Source organism: Aulonocara stuartgranti (genome assembly GCF_965226115.1).
Source record: "Aulonocara stuartgranti genome assembly, chromosome: 1".
NCBI classification, from domain to species: Eukaryota; Metazoa; Chordata; class Actinopteri; order Cichliformes; family Cichlidae; genus Aulonocara; species Aulonocara stuartgranti.
In genome coordinates this window covers 30445554-30466538 of record NC_138939.1, presented here as the reverse complement: position 1 = coordinate 30466538, position 20985 = coordinate 30445554, and the positions used below count along the sequence as shown (strand labels likewise).

General features: G+C 38.9%; 1 protein-coding gene across 4 annotated transcripts in view; it reads right to left on the bottom strand.

The window, feature by feature from the left end:
* znf609b (zinc finger protein 609b) overlaps positions 1-20985 on the bottom strand; it is an 83830-nt gene that overhangs the window by 55927 nt on the left and 6918 nt on the right. For 3 of the 4 annotated variants that reach the window (XM_082526531.1, XM_082526530.1, XM_082526532.1), the window contains exon 2: positions 1272-2158. In XM_082526531.1, the coding sequence (XP_082382657.1) occupies positions 1272-2030 (759 nt within the window). In that variant the 5' untranslated portion in view covers positions 2031-2158. The remainder of the gene's footprint in view (positions 1-1271; positions 2159-20985) is intronic. The other variant, XM_082526533.1, reaches the window with a different exon arrangement.

Here is a 20985-nt window from a genome sequence, read left to right as displayed (position 1 = left end):
GAACCAATTCACGAAACCTTTTCATTCGAAATACATCGCAATTACAGAATTCACATTGAAATTTCCTTTCGCGGCACTCGACAGCTCTACAGCTTGTGCTCATGTCTGGGTGTCCTGGATTTAAGGAATCAAACAGGCTTCCTTACAGCCCATCCCCCATGCCACTTTCAGAGCAGCAGGAAAAACGATGAAGGCGTGCTTTGCACCAGCTCCCTCCCCCACACACTGCTCCACCAGGCATTGCTGGGGCTTGTGGGATTAAGAATGGAACACGATGACAGACAAAAACAGTCCTCAGCACCTCCCTGCTCTGCTGTCTTTTATACTGCAAGAGCATGAAAAGGCTGCTATGAGGCATACAATAGAGACAGTGATAGATCAACTCTATGAGTGAACAAGATAAGTGTGGGTGAATAGCTACACGGATCTTTATATTGTTTCTGTATGACAATGTCAGCGTTGAAATTGTGCGAATAATAAAAAAACGAAGAAGAAATTTTGACATTTACTTCACTTCACAGGGATTATGTTATGGTTTTGCGTGACAGTGTGCATTACATTTTAGTCAGCCACTGGTACTTTACTGGCTCATGTGAAGCACATAATACCTTTGATTTCAGCTGAGGCTTGTTGGCATTTATTTTTAACATGGAATAACCATTTAAAATAAGCAGGCAATTATCAATCCTGCTTTCAAGAACAGGGGGGAAAAAAACACTGCTGTGTGGGCCATTTCCTGTAGCTGGACTCAGCATCTTATACATCAAGGGTACCCTTTCTCATCGCATGGTAATAAAAGAGAAATCAGCAGTTGGTCTTTTCTTCTGCATCACATGTCAGACTGCTTTGGGGAATGTACATTTCCAAGCCTGCAGAAAGCAACAGGCCCTTATGAGCACAATTTCCAGAAGTCTACAGTATTAAGCACTACTGTTTTTATTTCTCTATGATAAATAAAGCCAGTGCTGTTTCAAAGATACTTTTCACCTTATAAACAAGGCGAGCATTCTTCTTGCCAACACAGATTTCGATAGAAATAGAAAATATTGTCAAATTTAGCAGGCTTTAGTTAGGATAAAAAAAAACATGTATGCCAATATGTTTGTTTTTTCTAGGAGACTAATGAATAAAAACAACTTATTTAATGTCAAAGGTACATTTCGCTAAAACGAGAAATTAAAAAATTCTTTTCACAAGGACAAATATAACCCAATCCAGTGATGCCAAACAGATATGTGCAAAGTTAAAACCAAAAATAAAGGAAAACGTACCTTTTCATTTTTTACCTTCTTTAACGTCTTGCATTCTCCATTACCATTCTCCACCTCCTCTGGTTCAGTTTTTGTAGTCAGTGCTGGTACTATCCCAACAGGTTCAAGTGCAATATTCCCCATTTGATTGGCATCTGCCAAGTCTGCTGATTGCGTGTTCTCAAAGGATGCGTTACGACTATTTCCCAAAGCAACCTGGGCTTGAGAGACAACGTCCTTCTCTGTGACACCTATTGCAACGACAGGGGCGCCATCTGTTTTGTCCTTCTTGCTTTTCCCACTAGCCCCGTCTTTCTCTTTTTTACCGCCGAGAACACCTCTGGAGGCTTTTCCCACTTTTTCCATGTTCTTCCCAGAGGTGGAATTGTTGCCAGCAGCTGCTGCACTTGCTGCTGTGCCTGTTGGCTCCCCTTGAGTCCGCCCTGTAGTTTCTTTTTTACCCCCATCTCCAGCTGAAGCTTTGTTATTATTGTCTTTAGAGTTCTTACTGCGCTTGTATTTGGATTTACTTTCCTTGCCTTGAGAGCCAGACACTGGACTAACAAACCTGATGTTGTCAGGCAATGCCGCAACTGCACTTGGTGGTGCCGCCATACCGTCCTTGGTGCCAGACATCTCAAGTTTGTCCTTCTCTAAGTCAGCGTCAAGGTCAATAATCAGATTTCCAACACCGATATCCCACTCATCCCCGCTGTCGTAAGTGTCCACCGCATTAGAGTCCACACCTTTCCCGCCTGCAGTGCCACCACTTAGGGACATTTTAGTGCCAACGGCCCAGGATTGCCTCAGTGAGGTCCGACACCCTCTTAGACGGTTGGGACACAGGGGCAAGGGTTAGAGAATCCTCACGGTCTACTTGTTCCTGTCCCATTTAACCACATTTTACCCTAGAAAAAACAGAAGCAAGAAAACACATACATTAATCTCATATTTCAGACACAAAAATAACAGTGGATACAAAAAAAAAAAAAAAAAAAAAAAAATCGTTTGATCATGAGCCAGTAATTCTCTGATGATCACCGTGCAAACCACTATGGTAATACCCACTGGTGTGACAGCGCTGCTCGAAACCCTCTCTTCATAATCACTTCCCACAGTCGTCATGGCAACCATGGGAAATGTAGCCTAAATCCTGCCTTGACAGCCAAGGTGGCCCCACTGTTCTGAATGACTGGCTCTCTTTTCACAAGCCACTGCTGATAGTGCCACTGCTGATAAATAAGAAGTAGCTGGCCTCACACTCCCCAGCATGGTTTATGAAGCCGTGCCTTTTCAACTCAATAGTACAATGGTAATCTTGAACTAACAGAGGAGCTTAAAAGCATGAATGAACCAGTGTACGTCTCAGGAGAACACCAGTTTGTTGTATTTGCTTACACAATGTAGCCTAAAGGTCATCACTTTTATATATCTTTGGGCAAATAAATATGACATTCTTGAACAGATCTTAGCTGTATCCATTTGTGGACATACTGCAGAACAAAATGGTCAGAAAAGAATGTTTAAAAATTCTTTTCTCAAAACAGAACTCAAATCTGGGTTTGAAAAAGGTAAGATAGTTATATAAATCTTTTTGTATAAAGATACAAGTTTTTGGTTCTTGTTTTTTCCTCTGGAGTTTCAGAAAAAAAAAGATGTGAGCTCAATGTGAAAATCAAGCTGTTAGCGTGCTTGTTGTGAGTGGGCGACTGTGAAAAGAGGTTATTATTTACTATAAGAAACACTGAAAGTCTGCTAGGAGCTTTGTAAAGTACAACGATGTCTCCGTGTAATTAACCAATGCACAGCTTCACACAGTTTTACAGTTAGGTAGTTGTATTTTGACACTAAAGTAATAACTTGCCATTAGCTCAGTATTAGCAACAGGTATATAGGGGCTATGTATGACTACATTTATATGAAAATGGTGATTAACAATAGTGACTAAAACTAAGGTGCAGAAACACAACTTAAGGTCAGCATGAAGTTGAAGCTATGTAGTAATACTAATGTAATGAATGGAGATATGTGTAAAATAACAGAAATAAAACAATGCTAATAATAGAAGTAAATAATGATGAGTTCATACAGATTGTGTTTACATATTATAGGCTATTAAAATATCTTAGTATTGTATCACATAAAAATATATCCTCAGAGGAAGTCAAATATTATAATCATTATAATACAATGTTGAATTTCATGCTTATGTCCCAAACATCTATTCCTGCTTAAAGTGCTCCTTTAAATTTGATGCTTATTGCTACAACTATTTACGGTCAGGTGGGTCTACAAAATGATTAGCTTTCATTTTCTGCTACATTTCATAGTAAAATTATGCTTCAGCTACATCTAATTATCTGCCAGTCAAATTAGCTTGGACCTAACCTTCTCAGAAATGTAAATGTGTCGCTGAGATGCAAACTGCAACAACTGCAGTTTGGTCGGCAGCAATATGTCGTGTAGCAAACAGATGTAAATGTTGCATGGGATGTTCTGTGAAAATTTATGTATATTGTAAATGCAAGTAGTAGTAGTAGTGGAGTAAACATGTAAAAAGAAAATTTGATTAAAATCCAGAATAAAATTTGCTATACGGATTCAGCAAACCTTTTTCACAATCAATCAATCAATGCGTAAATGAACAACTGGTATTAAACAGTGCTTCTATAAAGGTGAGTCAAGAACTGATGAAAATCAAGGACATCATTCACAGTGTGTTACTAGAGATATCAAACTCTGCCAGTTAAAAAAAATAAATGGCAAGAAAGCATTTTACTTTTACTTTATTCATAAAACCTATAAATTTATAATGCAGACTTTTTTTAAAAACCACAAACCAATATAATTAAAATTCACATCTGAATGTTGGACTTCTACTCATGTGTATTTGGCTCATTTGAATCCTGTGGCATCCACCAAGAACTGTGACAGCACCCAAAGAGATTACATGGAGATATTAGCATATTTTCTGCCTCATTACTGCTGGTAGTACAATTAAATGAAATAAATGTTTCTATAATGGAAGAGCTCAAAGAATTATTCTTTATACCAAATTATCCAGTTATGACACATACCCACACAAGACTATATTTATAAAGTTCAGTTACAGCCTCCTCAGGGGGGAAAAAAATCTAAAGGATGCAGCACAGATGCTGGTGCACACTTACACCTACCAGCTCATTTTAACATGTACCCTGACTTAGCTCCATCAAGAAAAACAGTGGAAACATCACAGCTGGATCACACAATACACACATCTCGTTCTGTTAAATGATCACCCCCAGCAGTGACGGAGGTAAAACTGTTGAGCAATCATTTGATCGCTGCTTACTCCTCACAGATGGCTCCCCAAAGGAACGACCATCAGTGGCAGGTTTTGGAGGGGCGGAGTGATGCAGCTGTCCCTATATGACTGGGTAAACAGTTGTGAGGTCTAATTTGTCCAACACCTCGACAAAAGAGAGGTTGTAACTCTAGTGGCAGTTGACCCACTGTACTGCCCCTTTTGCTGGAGCTGCAGTGCAAGCCCCTTTTGAAAAAGCTGCACTGAGGAAATGTCCCAAAGAGTGGCCCATTGAGTGAAAGGCATGCAGGCTGTGTAACTCCCACAGTGCTTGCACCCCCAGCCTCCTCCCACCCCCTTTTTTTTTCTCTTCTCTTCACAGATCCAGTTTCATTCAGCTATCTATTCGAGGCCATGTAGGGGTGATTTAGCCTTGAGAGTGTAGAAAAAGGACAGCGGGTTGTGATTTCTGGATTATTTCATGTGGAACACAGCTAATTCAGATTTGACATAATGTGGTTTTTCTACATGTGACTGCTAGAGTATGTGTCTGTAAACAAGGCTCTGAAAATGACTACTGAGGCACCGGCCAGCCTCATTTTCCCTTTTTTTGCTTACCAAGTGTAGCAGACAGAAGCAATACAATGGAAAGGTGAAAAATAACACACAGACACAATGGGAAATATGACAAGTGACTCTATTATTACCACCTGTACCTGACAGAGAAAATATGACTGCACTATTAAGGGCTCAAATGAGGGTAATTCTCCAAAATCTGACAAAAATAGCCGGCAATGGACGTCACACATTTTAAATCAAAAGTCAGAGCAGGTAATTATTGTTTGATAGCACACACAGCCAGATAAGGACTCAGCTAAGGTATAAATGAGACGTGCCCTTAAATTAAGCATGATTATCTCTGCTAGGAACCTTCTTACTGTATCCTACTATCACAAACCCAGAGATCCTTGAGACACATGGCAACGAAAACCCATTCATTTAGATTATTGCATCCCATGATAAACACATATTTAATAGCACTACCAGTGGGGCCCAGGGCATTGTTTGTTGCAGCTCCTGGTATAATAACAATAAAAAAAGCTTATATAATGCTATAATGGTTTCTTTTCCTTTTTTTTAATTGAGGTGCATACTTAGTCATAATGATTATTACCTCATCCTGAACTCAGTGCACCACATCTTATTAAGGACTGAAAGATGTTTCTCCAGAGTTGCTCTAAATTGTCGTGCAGGGCTGGAGGAGAGATTTGGTTTACCATATCTCACAGAGAAGAACACCTGCAAAATCTCAAATGCATTCCCTGCATAGCTGTGACTCTCTATATCAAGCACTGAATGTTTGAACAGTGAGGGATATCCAGTAGCACTTGTGCTAGGAAAATGCACCATGCGCATTCACTTCATATTTCATTCGTGTAGCTGACAAAAAACAAACAAAACTGAAAAAAAAAACTCAGCTCCACTATCCACATCCTAAAATTGCTCATATTGCCGCTTTAATTCTCAGTTTCAAATTGTATAACAGGTGAACAAAATGCAGTGAGCATAATGACCCAAAACAAGGGAGCATCAAAATGTGTATGCATATTACTTTTACAGTATTGTGGAAACTAAAATGAATTAAGAGAAGGAATCTGAGTGATCTGGGTGTGTAACAGTGTGTTAATCTATATTACATTAGAACTCTCTCTTTTTTTCCATTGATTGAACACAATGTTTTGCTTTTCCCCTTTTACATTTAGCGTTGTTTGACTTTCACATGCTTTGGCTGCGCCATATGTTTCTGGATTGCAGTCTTCCAATTGTGCTATCGTTAATTTGATGGTTTGTAACTTCTTGCCTGCTTCTTCTATTGTGCAGCAGTAGTTCAATAACAAGATGTTTCCTTTAATGGAAAAAGTCTCCAGCAACTAGCTCCATTTAAAATGACTGCTGAACCCACTTTTAGCTGCTCAAATATAATTAAACAAATGGAAGGAATCACAATTGAGGACTGCCTTTACTCTGAAACCAACATTATTCTGAGGTTTCTTTTAACTGCCTTTATTTTGTGTGTTTTAGTTCAGGTGTCTTTTTGTATTTAATTTATCTCCAACAGGTGAGATGCATGTTCCACTAGATTGTGATCAAGTGACTGACTTCCTATTGAAGAATATTCCACTTCATTACCTTCAAAAGCGCCCGGATTGCTTACACAGTGTTTTGGGTCAGTTTCCATCTGTACTGTGAAGTAGCGTCCCATCTACTTTGCTACGTTTGGCTGAATCTAAACAGACAGTATTTTCTTTGTACACTCTGGATTATCCCACTGCTTTTGTCATCTGTCACACCATCAATAAACACCAGTGACCCAGTACCGCTGGAAGCCATGTCCAGTCTAATCTGGTCTTTCGGCTCTTGGTTTGTACCTTAAGGTAAACCCTCTGCAGTTCTTTTTGTGAAGTCTTCCCTTTATGCTATGCTTAGATAATGATATGCCAACCTCCTGGAGAGTTGTCTTCACCTGACTGCATGCTATGAAAGCAATTTTGTTTCCTTTGCAAAGGCTCCTGTGATCATGCACCACTGTTCCCTTCATCTAATGGCCAGGTCTCTATATACTGCCAAGCCCAAGCGCTCTCTCTCTCTCTCTGAAAAAAACCCCCAAACTTTTAACTGGTCACCTTTAATGTTGCGCCTGCAGTTTGGGTTTTGCAGTTCCTTTGATTGCACAATGCTGACTCACAGAAAAATCCACAGCTGGAATAAACTACAGACCCTCTCACTGCTCAGCTGATCAAGATATAATGGAGGAATAACCGCTACCTGTGCACAAAAAAGGTTCTGAGTCAGCTAACCAACAACATTTGGCTCTTGAAAAAAAAAAAAAAAAAAAGAAAAAAGAAAAAAAAGAATGGGAGCCCTCAGGTTGAGCCCTCCAGGAGCATCTTCCATGGAGGGCTCAACCCTTTTCCCCAGTCAAGTCTGTCCCGTGTTTAGCAAAGTGAAAATAAAATAAAATAAACAATAAAAGGTGAATCAAATAGACCATTACGGCAAGGCTGGGATGGTCCATTTGGTAAAGTAAATCCGTTGGGCATCTTTCTTCGCCTTTAGACAATAATTCTGATGGCAAAAGAGCAAAACGGATGGGCCACACATTGTAACTGCAGTTACATTTGAACAAAAACTGTGTCAAGGTTTACATATATTCGGAAACAGCTGACCATTCTCTGAAATAGGCAGAAATAATTTGTCCATGACAGGAAAAAAAAAGAAAAGAAAAAGAATACTGGGAAATAAGATAAACAGTAACAAGGCTCCCTTAGAATCTGTTCCTAATATTCTGCCTAGCAACACCACTGTGCTGTTTAGCTTATGGCTGAAATTGATTGTACTGTAACACAGAAGCAGAGTATAGCAAATAAACACTCATTTGCATGCTTACTTCTTCTAAATTATTATTAAACCAAACAATGGCACATAAATCCAGTGCAAAAATAATGGTAATGGTAATTGGCTGCCCCCCATATCACAGAATGTATAGGTCCACTTATTAGTGATGTCGATGCTCCTGGCTAGCTTCACATCCGAGGGAAAATCTTTGATTTGCAATAACATAATTTAGTATTGCAATGACAGTTTGCCTTGTGTAAATAAACAAATACTAATTATTCAATGCTGAATATAAAGTCCACTTCAGCATTGGCATTCTCTAATCTTTCCATATTCAAGGCTTAGCTACTGGCCGGGTATATAAAGCTATAAATATAATAAATTCTTAATATCCAGGTAGGTTCAGAAAGATCTGCCAGATCTTCATTCTAGTTTGTTCAGATGGCAATTTAGTGCACTGTGGTTGTGTAAGACTCTTTTTATTTTTTTACTCGAGGATCTTCAGACAGCAGTAACAGTAACAAATGTAACTGTTATTAACCAGAGTTAAACTTGATTTTTGACTTGACTATGCTGTCTCCACCATTTGCTGTAACGAATGTGGTAACAAACAGTAGAGAACATCAAGCACAGTTTTGTTTGTCCATTTGATCTGGGAATTGTTTAAAAAACTGTTGTCATAATAGTAGGGAAACCCAACCGTTTAACCGGATGTATTCAGCCCTGATTGGTGTGATATGTCACATATTCACATGCCTTGTTTAGATGTCTGCGGCGTGTTAAAAAAAAACCCAAATCTTATGGCTTTAACTGCTAGTAGAAGCCCAACATGACAAAAGAAGACCAACTTGAATGCTTACTTTGTCTTGTAAAATGTCATTATGGATACTTTGGGCAGAGGGGTGGAGGTGGGGGGGTTAAAACCCAACGCCTACAGATGTTCTCAGATCTTCTTAATTTCACTCAGGGCGCGCATTCACAAACTAACCTCTGTGTAATTGGATTGTGTGCTTGAGCTGATTATCAAAAAATAAACACTAGCAGCCAATCAAAGTGATGGGAATCAGGAGTCTGTGGGTCAGCCAGCATCTTGAGCAGTAAAGAGGCCAACAACAGTAACTCACAATGCTAAGCAAATGGAGGCTCACTAGACAGCTGCCTTCCATATGAGTGAAGATAAATTTTACAATCTCCCATTTCTAAAAGGTTGATTTTTTTTAATTAACTCATTCACTGCCATTGACGTCTATAGACGTCAATTACGTTTTTCAATGGGAGGGGCCAGAATACAACCTCTGGCAGCTTGTCAGTGAATTTGATTTTTTCATATATTTGTAAATAAATTGTTTTGATAAAACATAACCTTTCTCAGTGTTATTTCTGTTTTATAGAAGTGAAAAACTATTTTATATGTTAGAGGTGTCACAAAGCAAGAAATATTAGTGTCAAAGGCACTTTTCTGCTTGAAATGTATTTTTCACAAAAAGCTCGTTTTCTCCCTTTTTTTGGTCAAAACAGGCATTTTTGGTGGAACCCACCTCTCTTCTACAGCTGATTACTAAAGAATGGAAAATGGTAGAAACAAGCTTTTTTTTTGGATGAAAGAAGAGAGTCTGTTCTTCATTTTGGTAGGTTCAGCGTTTATATGATCATAACACACAGTTTTCTGTGGCTCTTCAAAAATGAGTGAAAATGCTCAAAAACCCAGTGGGGCAGTGGGGAGTTACCTGATTTGAAAATGGCTGGCAGTGAATGAGTTAATACATTATACTCAACACTCTATAACCTCTTAATATAAAGTCTTCCAGTCTTTTCTGCAGTAGTCTTCCACGATTTCTGGACTGGCAGAACAATGACTCAGACCAAACCAGATGTAGAAGAGCTGCTGTTGGGCAGCAAAACTTAAAGCTCTTACACAACGCCGCTTTAAAAGGTATATTGTCCACAGTAGTGTTCCAGTAAAATGGGTTAGGTGACAGAACAGAAGTAACACTCTTTTACATCTTGCATCAATGTCACATCAGTACATAAACACTAAGGTGGACAAATAAGGCAACGCAGTCATCATTTGATCACAGCTGAAATGCCAACGTAAATGTTAAACTCGACTACAAATATTTACCTCTGCTGCCCCACAGACTGTTTTGGAATATTAAATAAATAAAATCTATTATGTGATCAACTACACTGACATTTAAACTATTTGCTCACAGAAAAGGTTAGATGCATTAGGAAACTGACTTCTTGACATTACACCCTCTCAGCACCGTATCCGAGCAGGTGTATTAAAGCGTGCACAAAAACCAAGACAAGCCTTTGCAGATTCCAGGAGACAACATTTTATTTTTGCTGCGACTTATTGTAGATGTCAGAGCAAAACATGGAGGAAAAAAATCATTTAAAACTATTGAACCTTTTATTTATGACCACTTCTGCAAGATGATTGCACAGGTCACCTGAGACAACCCTTCCCAGTCTGACTTGGACTGACTGCAATCACTCCCAGAGAGATTTTGAAGGTTTCCTAATAATTACTGTCTGATTGATGAATGCAGACATGCAAATATGTTGCCACCAGTCAGATTAAGTCTTTGTTAATAAGCACTTGAGGAAAGTTGAATATTTGGCATATCACAAAATATACCGACAAGAGCAACACATTCATAATTAACTTAAGTGATCCATTATTACTGGGACAAAACTGACCAGGCTTAGTGTTCACTCTCATTGTAAGTTCCATGTGTGGCAGGCTTATTTTTCTGTGACCACACAAACAGCAGATTCTGGCAGCGAGTTAATACATCCTGCATGATTAATAAAATTGGCATAGTGTTCGCCCTGCTTTGAAGACCAACTCTGCACTGGTGCGTTGTCAAACCGTTCCAACGTGTGCCTCGCTAAAGCTCTTGCATTTTTGTTCCAGAAGGAAATGTGAATGGACTTCTGAGTGTCTAGCTCACAGCTGATAACCAAACCAACAGAACATCATGCCAGTTCTGCATTGTTGTAACTTTACAAATCAGTCTAACTTCAGTGCCAATCACTCATATCAGTAACAGTACAAACGTTTCAAGCAACTGTTACAAGAAGAAACCAAATTCCTTAATTATAAAACCTTATTGTTAGTAGTATCTATTTAAGGCAGATGACTGCAGTAATAGGGGAAATGTCATGGATGGAAAAAGATGACATCTTGAAGTGACATGTCTAATAGTGGGGAAATGGTAACTGCCAACGGATTCAGCTGGGGGCTATACAAAAATCTACTTGCCTAGTGAAGCCTCTGTAATTATGTTGTATGCTTAAACAAAGCATTTTGAGATGATCGCTGCACAACAAAAGCTGCCAGATTAAAGAAATGAAAAATGGCACAACAGATGGGGCTAACAACTACTTTAATTTTTATAAGGTGCTGCATTTTTACAGCTTACGCCCCTCCCCCTCCTTTGATAGTGATATCAATAGATTAAAAGAAAGAATAAAGCCTTGATCTGGAGGTTTAAGTACTTGACAGATTAAGGCAACTCTGCGTGAATTGTAATCAAATTGAGATAAATATCAGGCTTGAACTATTCGAAATAAACATATGCCTCAGATGATTCAAAGCTACAGAACATCAAGTGCGTTTACGGTCATTTGATAACGGAAATGCTTGCCCCAGTAAATCAAATTCTTCTGCCTGTCACAAAGTATTAGTGAAATGCTCTTAGAAATAACCTCAGCACAGTGTTAACACTATTCACCGCTATTCATGGCAAAGAAAACATCAATAAAAATGCACTAAAAGATCATCTGAATTTTGTCAAGTAGTCAAAGAGTGGTGGGTACTTTAAAAGGAAATTAGACTCACCTAAGAGAAGAAATAAATACTCACACTGTGGCTTGTCTGTGGTTAGAGCTGATGCAGAGAGCGAAAAGAACACGCACACGTTGGCAAGAGAGTAAGAAACCCCCAATCCTAAAACACTGACAAAGAGCCATATTGATTTTTCCTCTGCTCAAAGAGGACTCGAGCAGAAACAAGAGCAACTCCATTAACATGCCGAGCCATTCCACTATGCCATGATTTCTGAATTACCAACGCTAGTCTCTAAGATTCTCAAAACACTTCTAATTATCTCTGCTCTCTCCGTTCTATAATTGAGGCACTCTGTCTCAATGGAAGCTGATGTAGCGGCAGTCGCGGCATCTACTATGGCACTCTTCTTTGCATCCATGGCCAGCTGCACAATAGGCACACTGACTGCGCAATCTCCCAGTGGAGAGACTTTAGGGTTGATATTGCTAAGGAATTTTTAGTAATACATTACTGCATCCATCTATATGTTTGCACGTGGGGCACAGGAACACTTCAAGATGACAAGTATTCATCTAGCCTGTCATCTCTGCACACCAACATGAAAGTGGAACGTCGTCACAAATACCACACCAGGGGCTTTATCACCTATTTAGCAGTGAAAGATAGAAAGAACATCTTATCACTTAAAAGAACACACTAAACCAATACTCTGCATTTCATTAAAAATAACTACTTAGCATTAAGCCTCATATAGAACAGGGTTGAGTGATATGTTCCACTAACCAGCACTTTGTGGTAGAACAATATAATCTAGACAGTTAATAAAATAAAGCAGCCCAATTCAACTTTCAATTCTTTTTATAACACACATGTAAAATCTTCTAACGCCTAAAAACTACCAGCTGCGAACTCTGAATCACCAACAGCTGATATATCTGTTCAATCCCCAACACTAACAAGTCAATGAGAACACCTGCACAAAGACATCTAGGCTATTTTCTCCTTTTTTTAAAAATGTGCACAACACTCATGGTGGAATTGTTTCCAATATCTTAAAATGTCAGTGGAAAAAATAAAAAATAAAACCAATCACAGCTTTGTTTATCAGTCTTCAAAGAGCTACACAGACTGCACGAACAAGGACAAAGCGGTAAAATTAGAATGTTAATACTGCAGGACAAACTGCCTTGTTTAAGAGTAACATCTCCTCTGTGGTAATGATGATTGACTTCGACAACATTACATTCCTCCACAAGGTAGTGAGACTTAAAACACTCGATGGAGCCCTTTAAGCCAAAACAGAAAAAAAAGATGGTGCCATCTGCATTACAATGCAACAGTATATTTAGCATCTGAGCTGTTTAAACACTGAAACAGAAGGGACCATAGCAATAACTTCTGTGGTAATATCAGTTAGAGCTGATGAAGAGGTTCCCCTTGACACAAAACGGTCTTCTTTCTATAGGGGTTCAAGATAATTCAACAAAGAGTATGAAATTTCATTCCACAGCTCTGGTAGTCTTATCAAGCCTAAACTAATTTGGTTACAGACAGACTGTTGGCAAGTGACAACCACTCAGCAAGACTGTGAGATAAAAAGGATCAAGTAGTACATTACAAAGAGCTGCTTAGCAACATTATCGAGTACATCAAACACAAACTAGACAAAATCAAGTGCAATCTAGACATATCTTTTTTGACTGCTATCACTTGAATAATTTCTAAATGAAACTGGTTTACTAATGCTTATTGCAATGGTAGAGCACAAACTCATTAAACGAAACTAAATTATTCAGACGAAAGAGAATAACAAGTGTAGATAAGAGAGCTCTTGAAGTGCTTTGTGTTGACTTTAGGTCGACATCTACAACCCCACCAAAGTAAGATATGCGATGTTGGTAAAATGAAAACCTCAGGGTATGTTCGCGTTACGTGTTTGCTGTGCTGAATTTAATGTCTGGTCTTGACTATCTGTCTTACTTTGCTGTCAACATAGTGTTCCTACATGACAATCAAAGTGGAAAAAGATGACATTTTGTCATACTAGGTACCAAAAGATCCACGTCCATCAACAGAGGTTCAAAAATAGACATATTCAAAACCAAAAAAAAAGTAAACAAACATTAAGTGGAAGCAACTTCCTGATTGGCAGTGTTTTTAATCCAAATACCATAAATACCATAAATACTTAAACAGGAGCTCAGTAGAGAAATGCACACAAGGCCAAATGATAGAAAGTGTATCCAAGAGCACCAGCATTTCAGTATTTTAATAACATTTATCAAGAGGACTAGTCCATACAACTTAATAACATCTACTGGTAAGCACACAGACATCAGCCCTTTTCCTCAATATCATTTTCACTTGTGCTCAGTTGCTTTCGACATGATGGGGTATGATTTCTGTTTAATGGGCATTTTCTTTTCAGCACCTTGTTGGCTTTTTAGAGATGGTCTTAAACTTGAGTCAGTGAGCTGTTGAAAATAAACAACCCAGGCTTTAGCAGTAGGAAATCAGCCTTTTATCTTCTTCTTTTTTTTATTTTGCTTAGGGAGTCTGCCCACTGAGTGAAATGACCCTGAAATATATAAGTGAAATCTCTAAGAGCTGGCTGAAATCTCAAAATGCAAGGAGAGGTCATTCAGTGCTTTCTTTATCATCTCCTTTAGCATTGGATATACACTGGATACACCCAGCAATCCTTTAGGACAACAAAGCATCTTAATTCTATATTTAATTTCTTGTAGCAGCAGCTTTCAAAGTGGGGTGATGTCAATAAGGCACACAAGTCATGCACATGACCTGTGGAAACTTAATGTTTCCATATACTAAACTATAAATATGTTGTTAAACCCACAGTCAAACCATGGTGGTTAGTGCTCTATAAATAAAATGATCACAGTGCATACACAGATGTGAACTACATGAACTAATACCTACCCCCACACATTAATCTAACCTTTAAGGCGAGAATAAGAAACACTACAAAACAAATACGCAATAAAAACTCTGTAATGTCACAGATGATGGTCCCTACTACCCAAAAGCTTTGTGCCAGCTATGCTGTCACAATAAGGCCAGTGTATTTTTCATTTACCTCTGGTTAAACATTGTGTACACACTACCGAAACCTTTTAATCTGTTTTGACCAAATTTGTCTGGTGATTCTTTTTTATGTCCCACTGACAAGAGAAAGTCAAGGTATTGTCCAGACGCTTTTCTTTTGCAAGCTCCTTTGACTACGATGACCTGGATGACTGAGAACCTTCACAGACACGTCAAGGTATTGTCTTTGTCTTCTAAGCTTAAAATAACTTCCTGTTAAGTGTTGGCTACAGAGTGGCTGACATCCTTATAAGAACTTTGGAACATCAACAGAGACCAGCTTCAACATATTATTACTTAACCTAGTGTAGCTGGATTCCCTTAGCACCTTGGGTATCTTTCCATATGACCTCACGAATTCTCCCTCACAAATTTACTTGACATCATGACATTTTCCACTAAATTCAAGAAAAGGTGTTTCAGAAAACACACACAATTTATTCTTTTTGATTATTTAGCTGTAGTAAAGCAAAGAAGAATGGCTAATTTAATCAAACAAAGCAGGGCTGAAGCTTGAGGTGGTTAGTCAAAGTGATACGATCAAGCTCCTCCTCGCTTTGAGACTTTACTCCGAGTATCTGCTGTCAGGCTTTAGTCAGTCATCAAATTTAGATCACTGACTGATTTCTTGACTTAGACAATACTGCACGCACTAAGGCTGCACATTTCCTTTTTCACACTTTTAAATCAGAGGACAGTCAGTACACAGAAATCACAGCTACCACAAACACTTTCATGTAAACTTGCAATTGCTAATCTGCAAGACTTCAGTTTCAGTAAAATGGCGGGGAGGAGCTTTAGTCACAGACTGGCAGGAAATTGCATCTGCATTTACATCTATGGAAAACTTGGGTAAATATGTTTGGGTAAATATTGCCAACAGCGAATATCTGATGACTATGCAGCAAGTACCAAAAAACAACGGACCAACTCTTTCTCAGTTGGCTGAAAATTCCAATGCAGGGCACAATCATACTGTCAGTAACAACAGTCGAATAACAATTACATACAGAGGGATTTCAAGATGAGGGTTGAAGGGCTTAACCCTCTCATTACACAAGTGTGTTTAGTGTTGCAAAAACCATAGGCATGAGAATGGTTTATAGAGAACAGGAAAAAAGTGATGAGTCACTCATCACAATGTAGACGTGTGGGCTAACCCTCATTACCTTTTATCCTGTTATGAAACACTTTATCCGAATGGGAGTGGTCTCTTCCAAGATAACAATGCCTCACTGAGAGAGCACGAGGTCTCACTGAATATTCAATAGGTGGCAAAATGATGTGATTGACATGCTATGACCATCATGGTCACCAGATCTCAACGTGGTTTACTACTTAAGAGAGAATCTGGACCCTCATTTTAAGATATCACAATTATCATTCTGGAAGAACACTCCTGCAGCAGAGCCTCATGGACTTTGGACTTTCTTAGTTTGACACGTCAAGCGAGGTGCCTGTAAGGACGGAGCAGTAGTTGGAAGCCATCCACAAAACACCGATCCACAAATTCTACACAGAGATGCCTGAGATCACTAATTTCAGATCACTAATAATGAACATTGTGTATTTTCCCAACATTTTAAAGATAAAAATCAAGGTTTCAGGTTGAAACTGAGAAAACTTTAGGAAAAAAGCACAAGAGAAAAGGTGCACAAGTAAGAATGCAAAATTATAATGTCTTACTTTTTTTTTTTTTTTTTAAATCAGGTGTAGTATGCATATACCAGTGAGAGACAGTGCTGAAGCGCTTTGCACCGACTGAAATGTTAAAGTATTATTTTGAATAGCCGATATATGATATTTCCCCATCAATCAATATTAAGGTTTTCCTCCTCGACCCAGAATGTAAACTGAAAAAGGAGCTGAAATGTGCGAGCTAAAATAAGCTTGTTTTATTAACTTAAATACTGACTGACAAATGAGGGAGAAGGAAGAGATGTGAAAGGAACATGGCCTCGGGCTAAAGAGCAGAAAGTCCCTGAATAACACTGCTCTCTGTGTCTGTGTGTGTGTGCAGCAGAAAAGATAAAGACACTACTTTTTTCCCTAGAGTCTTTTGTCGACTGTTTATTACATGCATTCCTGCACGGGCAGCTCACCAGGCAGGATTCCAACAAATTCTTAGTGAAAAGTGAAATACCCATCTGCACACAGTGCATTCAGTCAAGTTAATGGTATCTACTCACAAATTCTCTGGACCTTTCAGGCTTTTATACTAGTTTATTCCACGAGGAATCTTCTATTAACCTACTACACTGAGGATGACTGAACAATAGAAATCAGTAATAAAGCAACAACAGCACCACAGTGAACACTGGCATAACCGCTCCTACAGAGTGTCAAAAGTCCAACTATGAGAAAACAGCAGGCCAGTGGTGAGTGACTAATACACTGCACTACTGTTTGTACCATAGACAGTTGTGGTGTTGCCATGTGAATGTCCAACTAGAGAAAGGCTGAGGACAACCATTAACCTCAAATAACTGCCTGCCTCTCTTCCAGCAGCTGCCTAACAGGGGCCGAGTCAACAAGCGAGGCTTCAAATGGCATTGTCACTCTAACATGGTGGCTACCCACAATCAATGCTGCACTGATCTGTCCCTCAGAGACACAAGTGTCATGTGCAAAAAATGACAAGAATCAAGAGTAAGCAATAATTTGGACCCAATTCACTCTCGATCAGAGAACTGGTTTTGACAGCGTGGAATCTATTGCTGACAAATTATCTGCAGCACACTATGTAAAAATCACATCTTAAATCAGGAGTGGGCAATCAATTTCCCCAAAGGGCCAAATGAGAAACTGGGACCAACAGGCTACACTAAGTTCTGCTTAATATTAATTGTATCTCTTATAAGCTTATTGGCGTGGCCCTCCACAACAGTCCCAGTTTTTCATGTGGCTCCTTGGGGAAAATTAATAGGCTGCCTCTGTTTTAAAGGGCACTTTAACTTTGTACTTGAAGCATAAAGACTCACAACGCAACTGCTCATAAAAACACACACAGAAACGTGGGCAGTAACATCTGACAGTAAGGCCTAAGGTGCACACTCTATCACCACCAATGTTTGCAGTGCTGGAAATCGTATGCGAGGTAAGAAATGCATTCTATGCTGCATTTCTGTAATGGGGAAAATAGCTACATTAAATCATTTTCTTTGACTTGTCTATTACACAATACCTATAATAGGTTATAGCTAACGAGTGGTCCCACTTTTCACTGTGTATTAACCTTAAACAATACTGTTTAATATAGTTTTTAATATTTGGAGCTACAGTGCATCTTCCATGCTGGACCATGTGACAGAGGTCTAGACCAGCTTTCCTTTAGAACGCGAGTTTAAATACATTCGCCTTATTTGGACATTTGACATCCTTGTTTACACATTTGCTGCCACCGTGACCACTTGGTCATCCATTAAAGGAAATGTGTTTCCGCCTCCAAAAATGCAACTCAGCTATGTCGGAGCTCAAACGCACCATCACTTAGAAAAGTATAAGAGCTGAGGTTTGCTTGCTTTGTCCTCGTGTTGTCACCAATGCAAATGATTCTCCTTCAATTCTCCATCTACCTCTCCTATTCCCCATGCCTTTTTGTTCTCCCTTTTCCCCAGCATCATCAATTTTCTTTTATAGCGGCTGCCAAATTAAAATGCAAAGCAAACAGGCTTTCTCCGGCAGATTACTGTATGTTACAAGTAAAAGCTAAAACAACCAATCACACAATATGCAGACCATGTGTGCTCTTTTTTAGCTGCAGTATATTTAGTCCGATATATTCACACGTTGGAGCATCCTAATATTTCATTTCACTACTAATAACACTAAAGCTGAATTTATGCTTCTCTGGCGAGTTGTTTCTCTGCTCCTGTTTGTAGATGCCTACGGCGTGGGAAGTGATTTATGGTTCAGCGTAGGATTTTAACCCGTTGGCTGTCGTGGCATTGCTACCTCACTAGATGGATGTGTTGTACATTTTTGTGCCATGCTGTGTATTTATTTCCCAACCAAGTAATATCATTTACCTTCATGTATTTGCTATGCTGTGCTTACGTGATTTAAAAAAAAAAAAAAAAAAAAAGAGCAAATATGTCCATGTTGTTTACATTCTCAAAGAAATAGAAAATGATGGTGAAGACTAAGCTGTTCCATTACTCCCATGAACCCTTTACAGCCTGTGTTAACCTCACACTGCTGCATCTTAATCCAAAGGCATAAATCTGCCCTAAGCAGCTGACTGAAACATTACACACCCATATTTTTTTGCAAACCAGTCAGGACAGTTCAAACCACTAATGTTAAAGCCACAAGAGCTACTACTTGCGAGACTATGCACGAGTGCTGCTCCATTTGCGTGTTTTTGATTAACTGCTTTCTCTGCCCACAATCTCGACCTTAAATAGGATCTCTACTCTTGAGAGTAACCGGGTTTCTCCACTGATCTTCCTTGATCGTTTGTGAAATCGCATAACACAGTTTTATCGGGGTAAGACCTACATTTGCTGTCCAAATAAGTGAATTTGTTCCAGCGTCTTGTCAGATTAATTGGAAAAATGAACAGGGACAGATAATAATGACTTCCTGCAGGCTGATTAGATTTAAATTTCCTGATTTCTGGCCTTAGTATTTTAATTCATTTGCATTTTGTGGTGCTTTCCGTCAGATTTTTTGGTTACACAAAGTAATCTGGTGATTATCTTTTTGATAAACTTATTATCAGCCAAAGAGTCTCATTATAAATTTCCCATAGCGCAAAATAATGTTGCTAACCAACACAATGTTGCAGATCTGATTTCCCCTTTGTTTTTGTTTGATGTTTGTTCATTACTTGTTTTGTGTTTTGATTATTATCATAGACCTAAGCATATTTTGACAACAGCACACAACAGCCCCAATCTGGTTGGCCTAGGTAGAAAAAGGACATAAGAATCAGTGTGCCAGTCAACAAAAACTGCCAGCAGACTACACAAAATAGTTGGAAGTGATCCAAATGTGGTCACCCAGGGTAACCAAACAACTAGTACTGTTGAAGCCTGAGGCCCCAAATAAGATTTCCTGTAACTACGTGCCAAAGCTGACTGTTGTATAGAAGATTGGTTGATTTCATTGGGATTTTTTTGTAAAGCCCATCTGATACTGGGTTTTTGGAACCAATGCTGATACTGACTTTTATGCTACAGTGACACTAGAGAAAACAGTGGAGGGAGACTGTAGCACCAAAAAATAAAAATGACTGGGTCTCTGTGCAATGAACTGCTTCAAAGATGGAGACTAGGTTTGTAACCACTATTCAAAGCGACTTTGGTGTGTCAAGATGGTGATAAAACAGCAATGAAACAGAACCAGTTTGTTATCAGTTTGTGATTAAATAGGGTGAAGCTGGCAATTACATGAAATCTCTTTACGATAATATAGTGATTCACTGTAAGAAATCTGTAACAATCGCAAATCTGTTGCTGTTTACATACACAAAGAAATCACATTAAACAAAGTCCAGTCAAGACTGGAAATTCCCCCTGAATAATGATGTAGTAGTTATGGCAGGGCGGGGCTTAACTACAAAATGATAGATGTTTGGCAACCTTGCTTTTATATGAGAATATAACCAGATTACAACCACTTCGCAACTAGATGACAACCAGTTGAGCGCCGTCTCCTATTGCAAAACAATGCATCACAGATAAGCAACTCATCGGCACAGACTGACTCCGATCAATTGCGAATTTTTTGGCAATTGATTTGTGTCTATAAATTGGACAGCATTTATTCCCAAACCTCTGCTAATCTCAGAGTGATTGCAGTCAGTCTGAATCAAAACACAAATTTTTGTGAACAGGTTCCCTCCCCAAAGGCGACCCTGGCAGAAAGTGGTCGCCACAAGTACTTGAAATCCGTCACCAGTAGCAAACCAGGTCAATGGATTCACTAAGATTTTGGACTCCACTGACCAAGAAGCCAGCTTTCCTAATTTTTTATTCTAGTGTTACAGAGCCATTAGACAACAAAGGTTTTCAACAGTGATATCGGTCAATTAGCACAAGAAAGCTCCTTTTAAATTTTTAACTACTACATTAAACTTTTCTAATCAACAAGCTGTCTAATAATACACGTTTCTAAATTAACTCAACATCTTTTTGTATTAAATT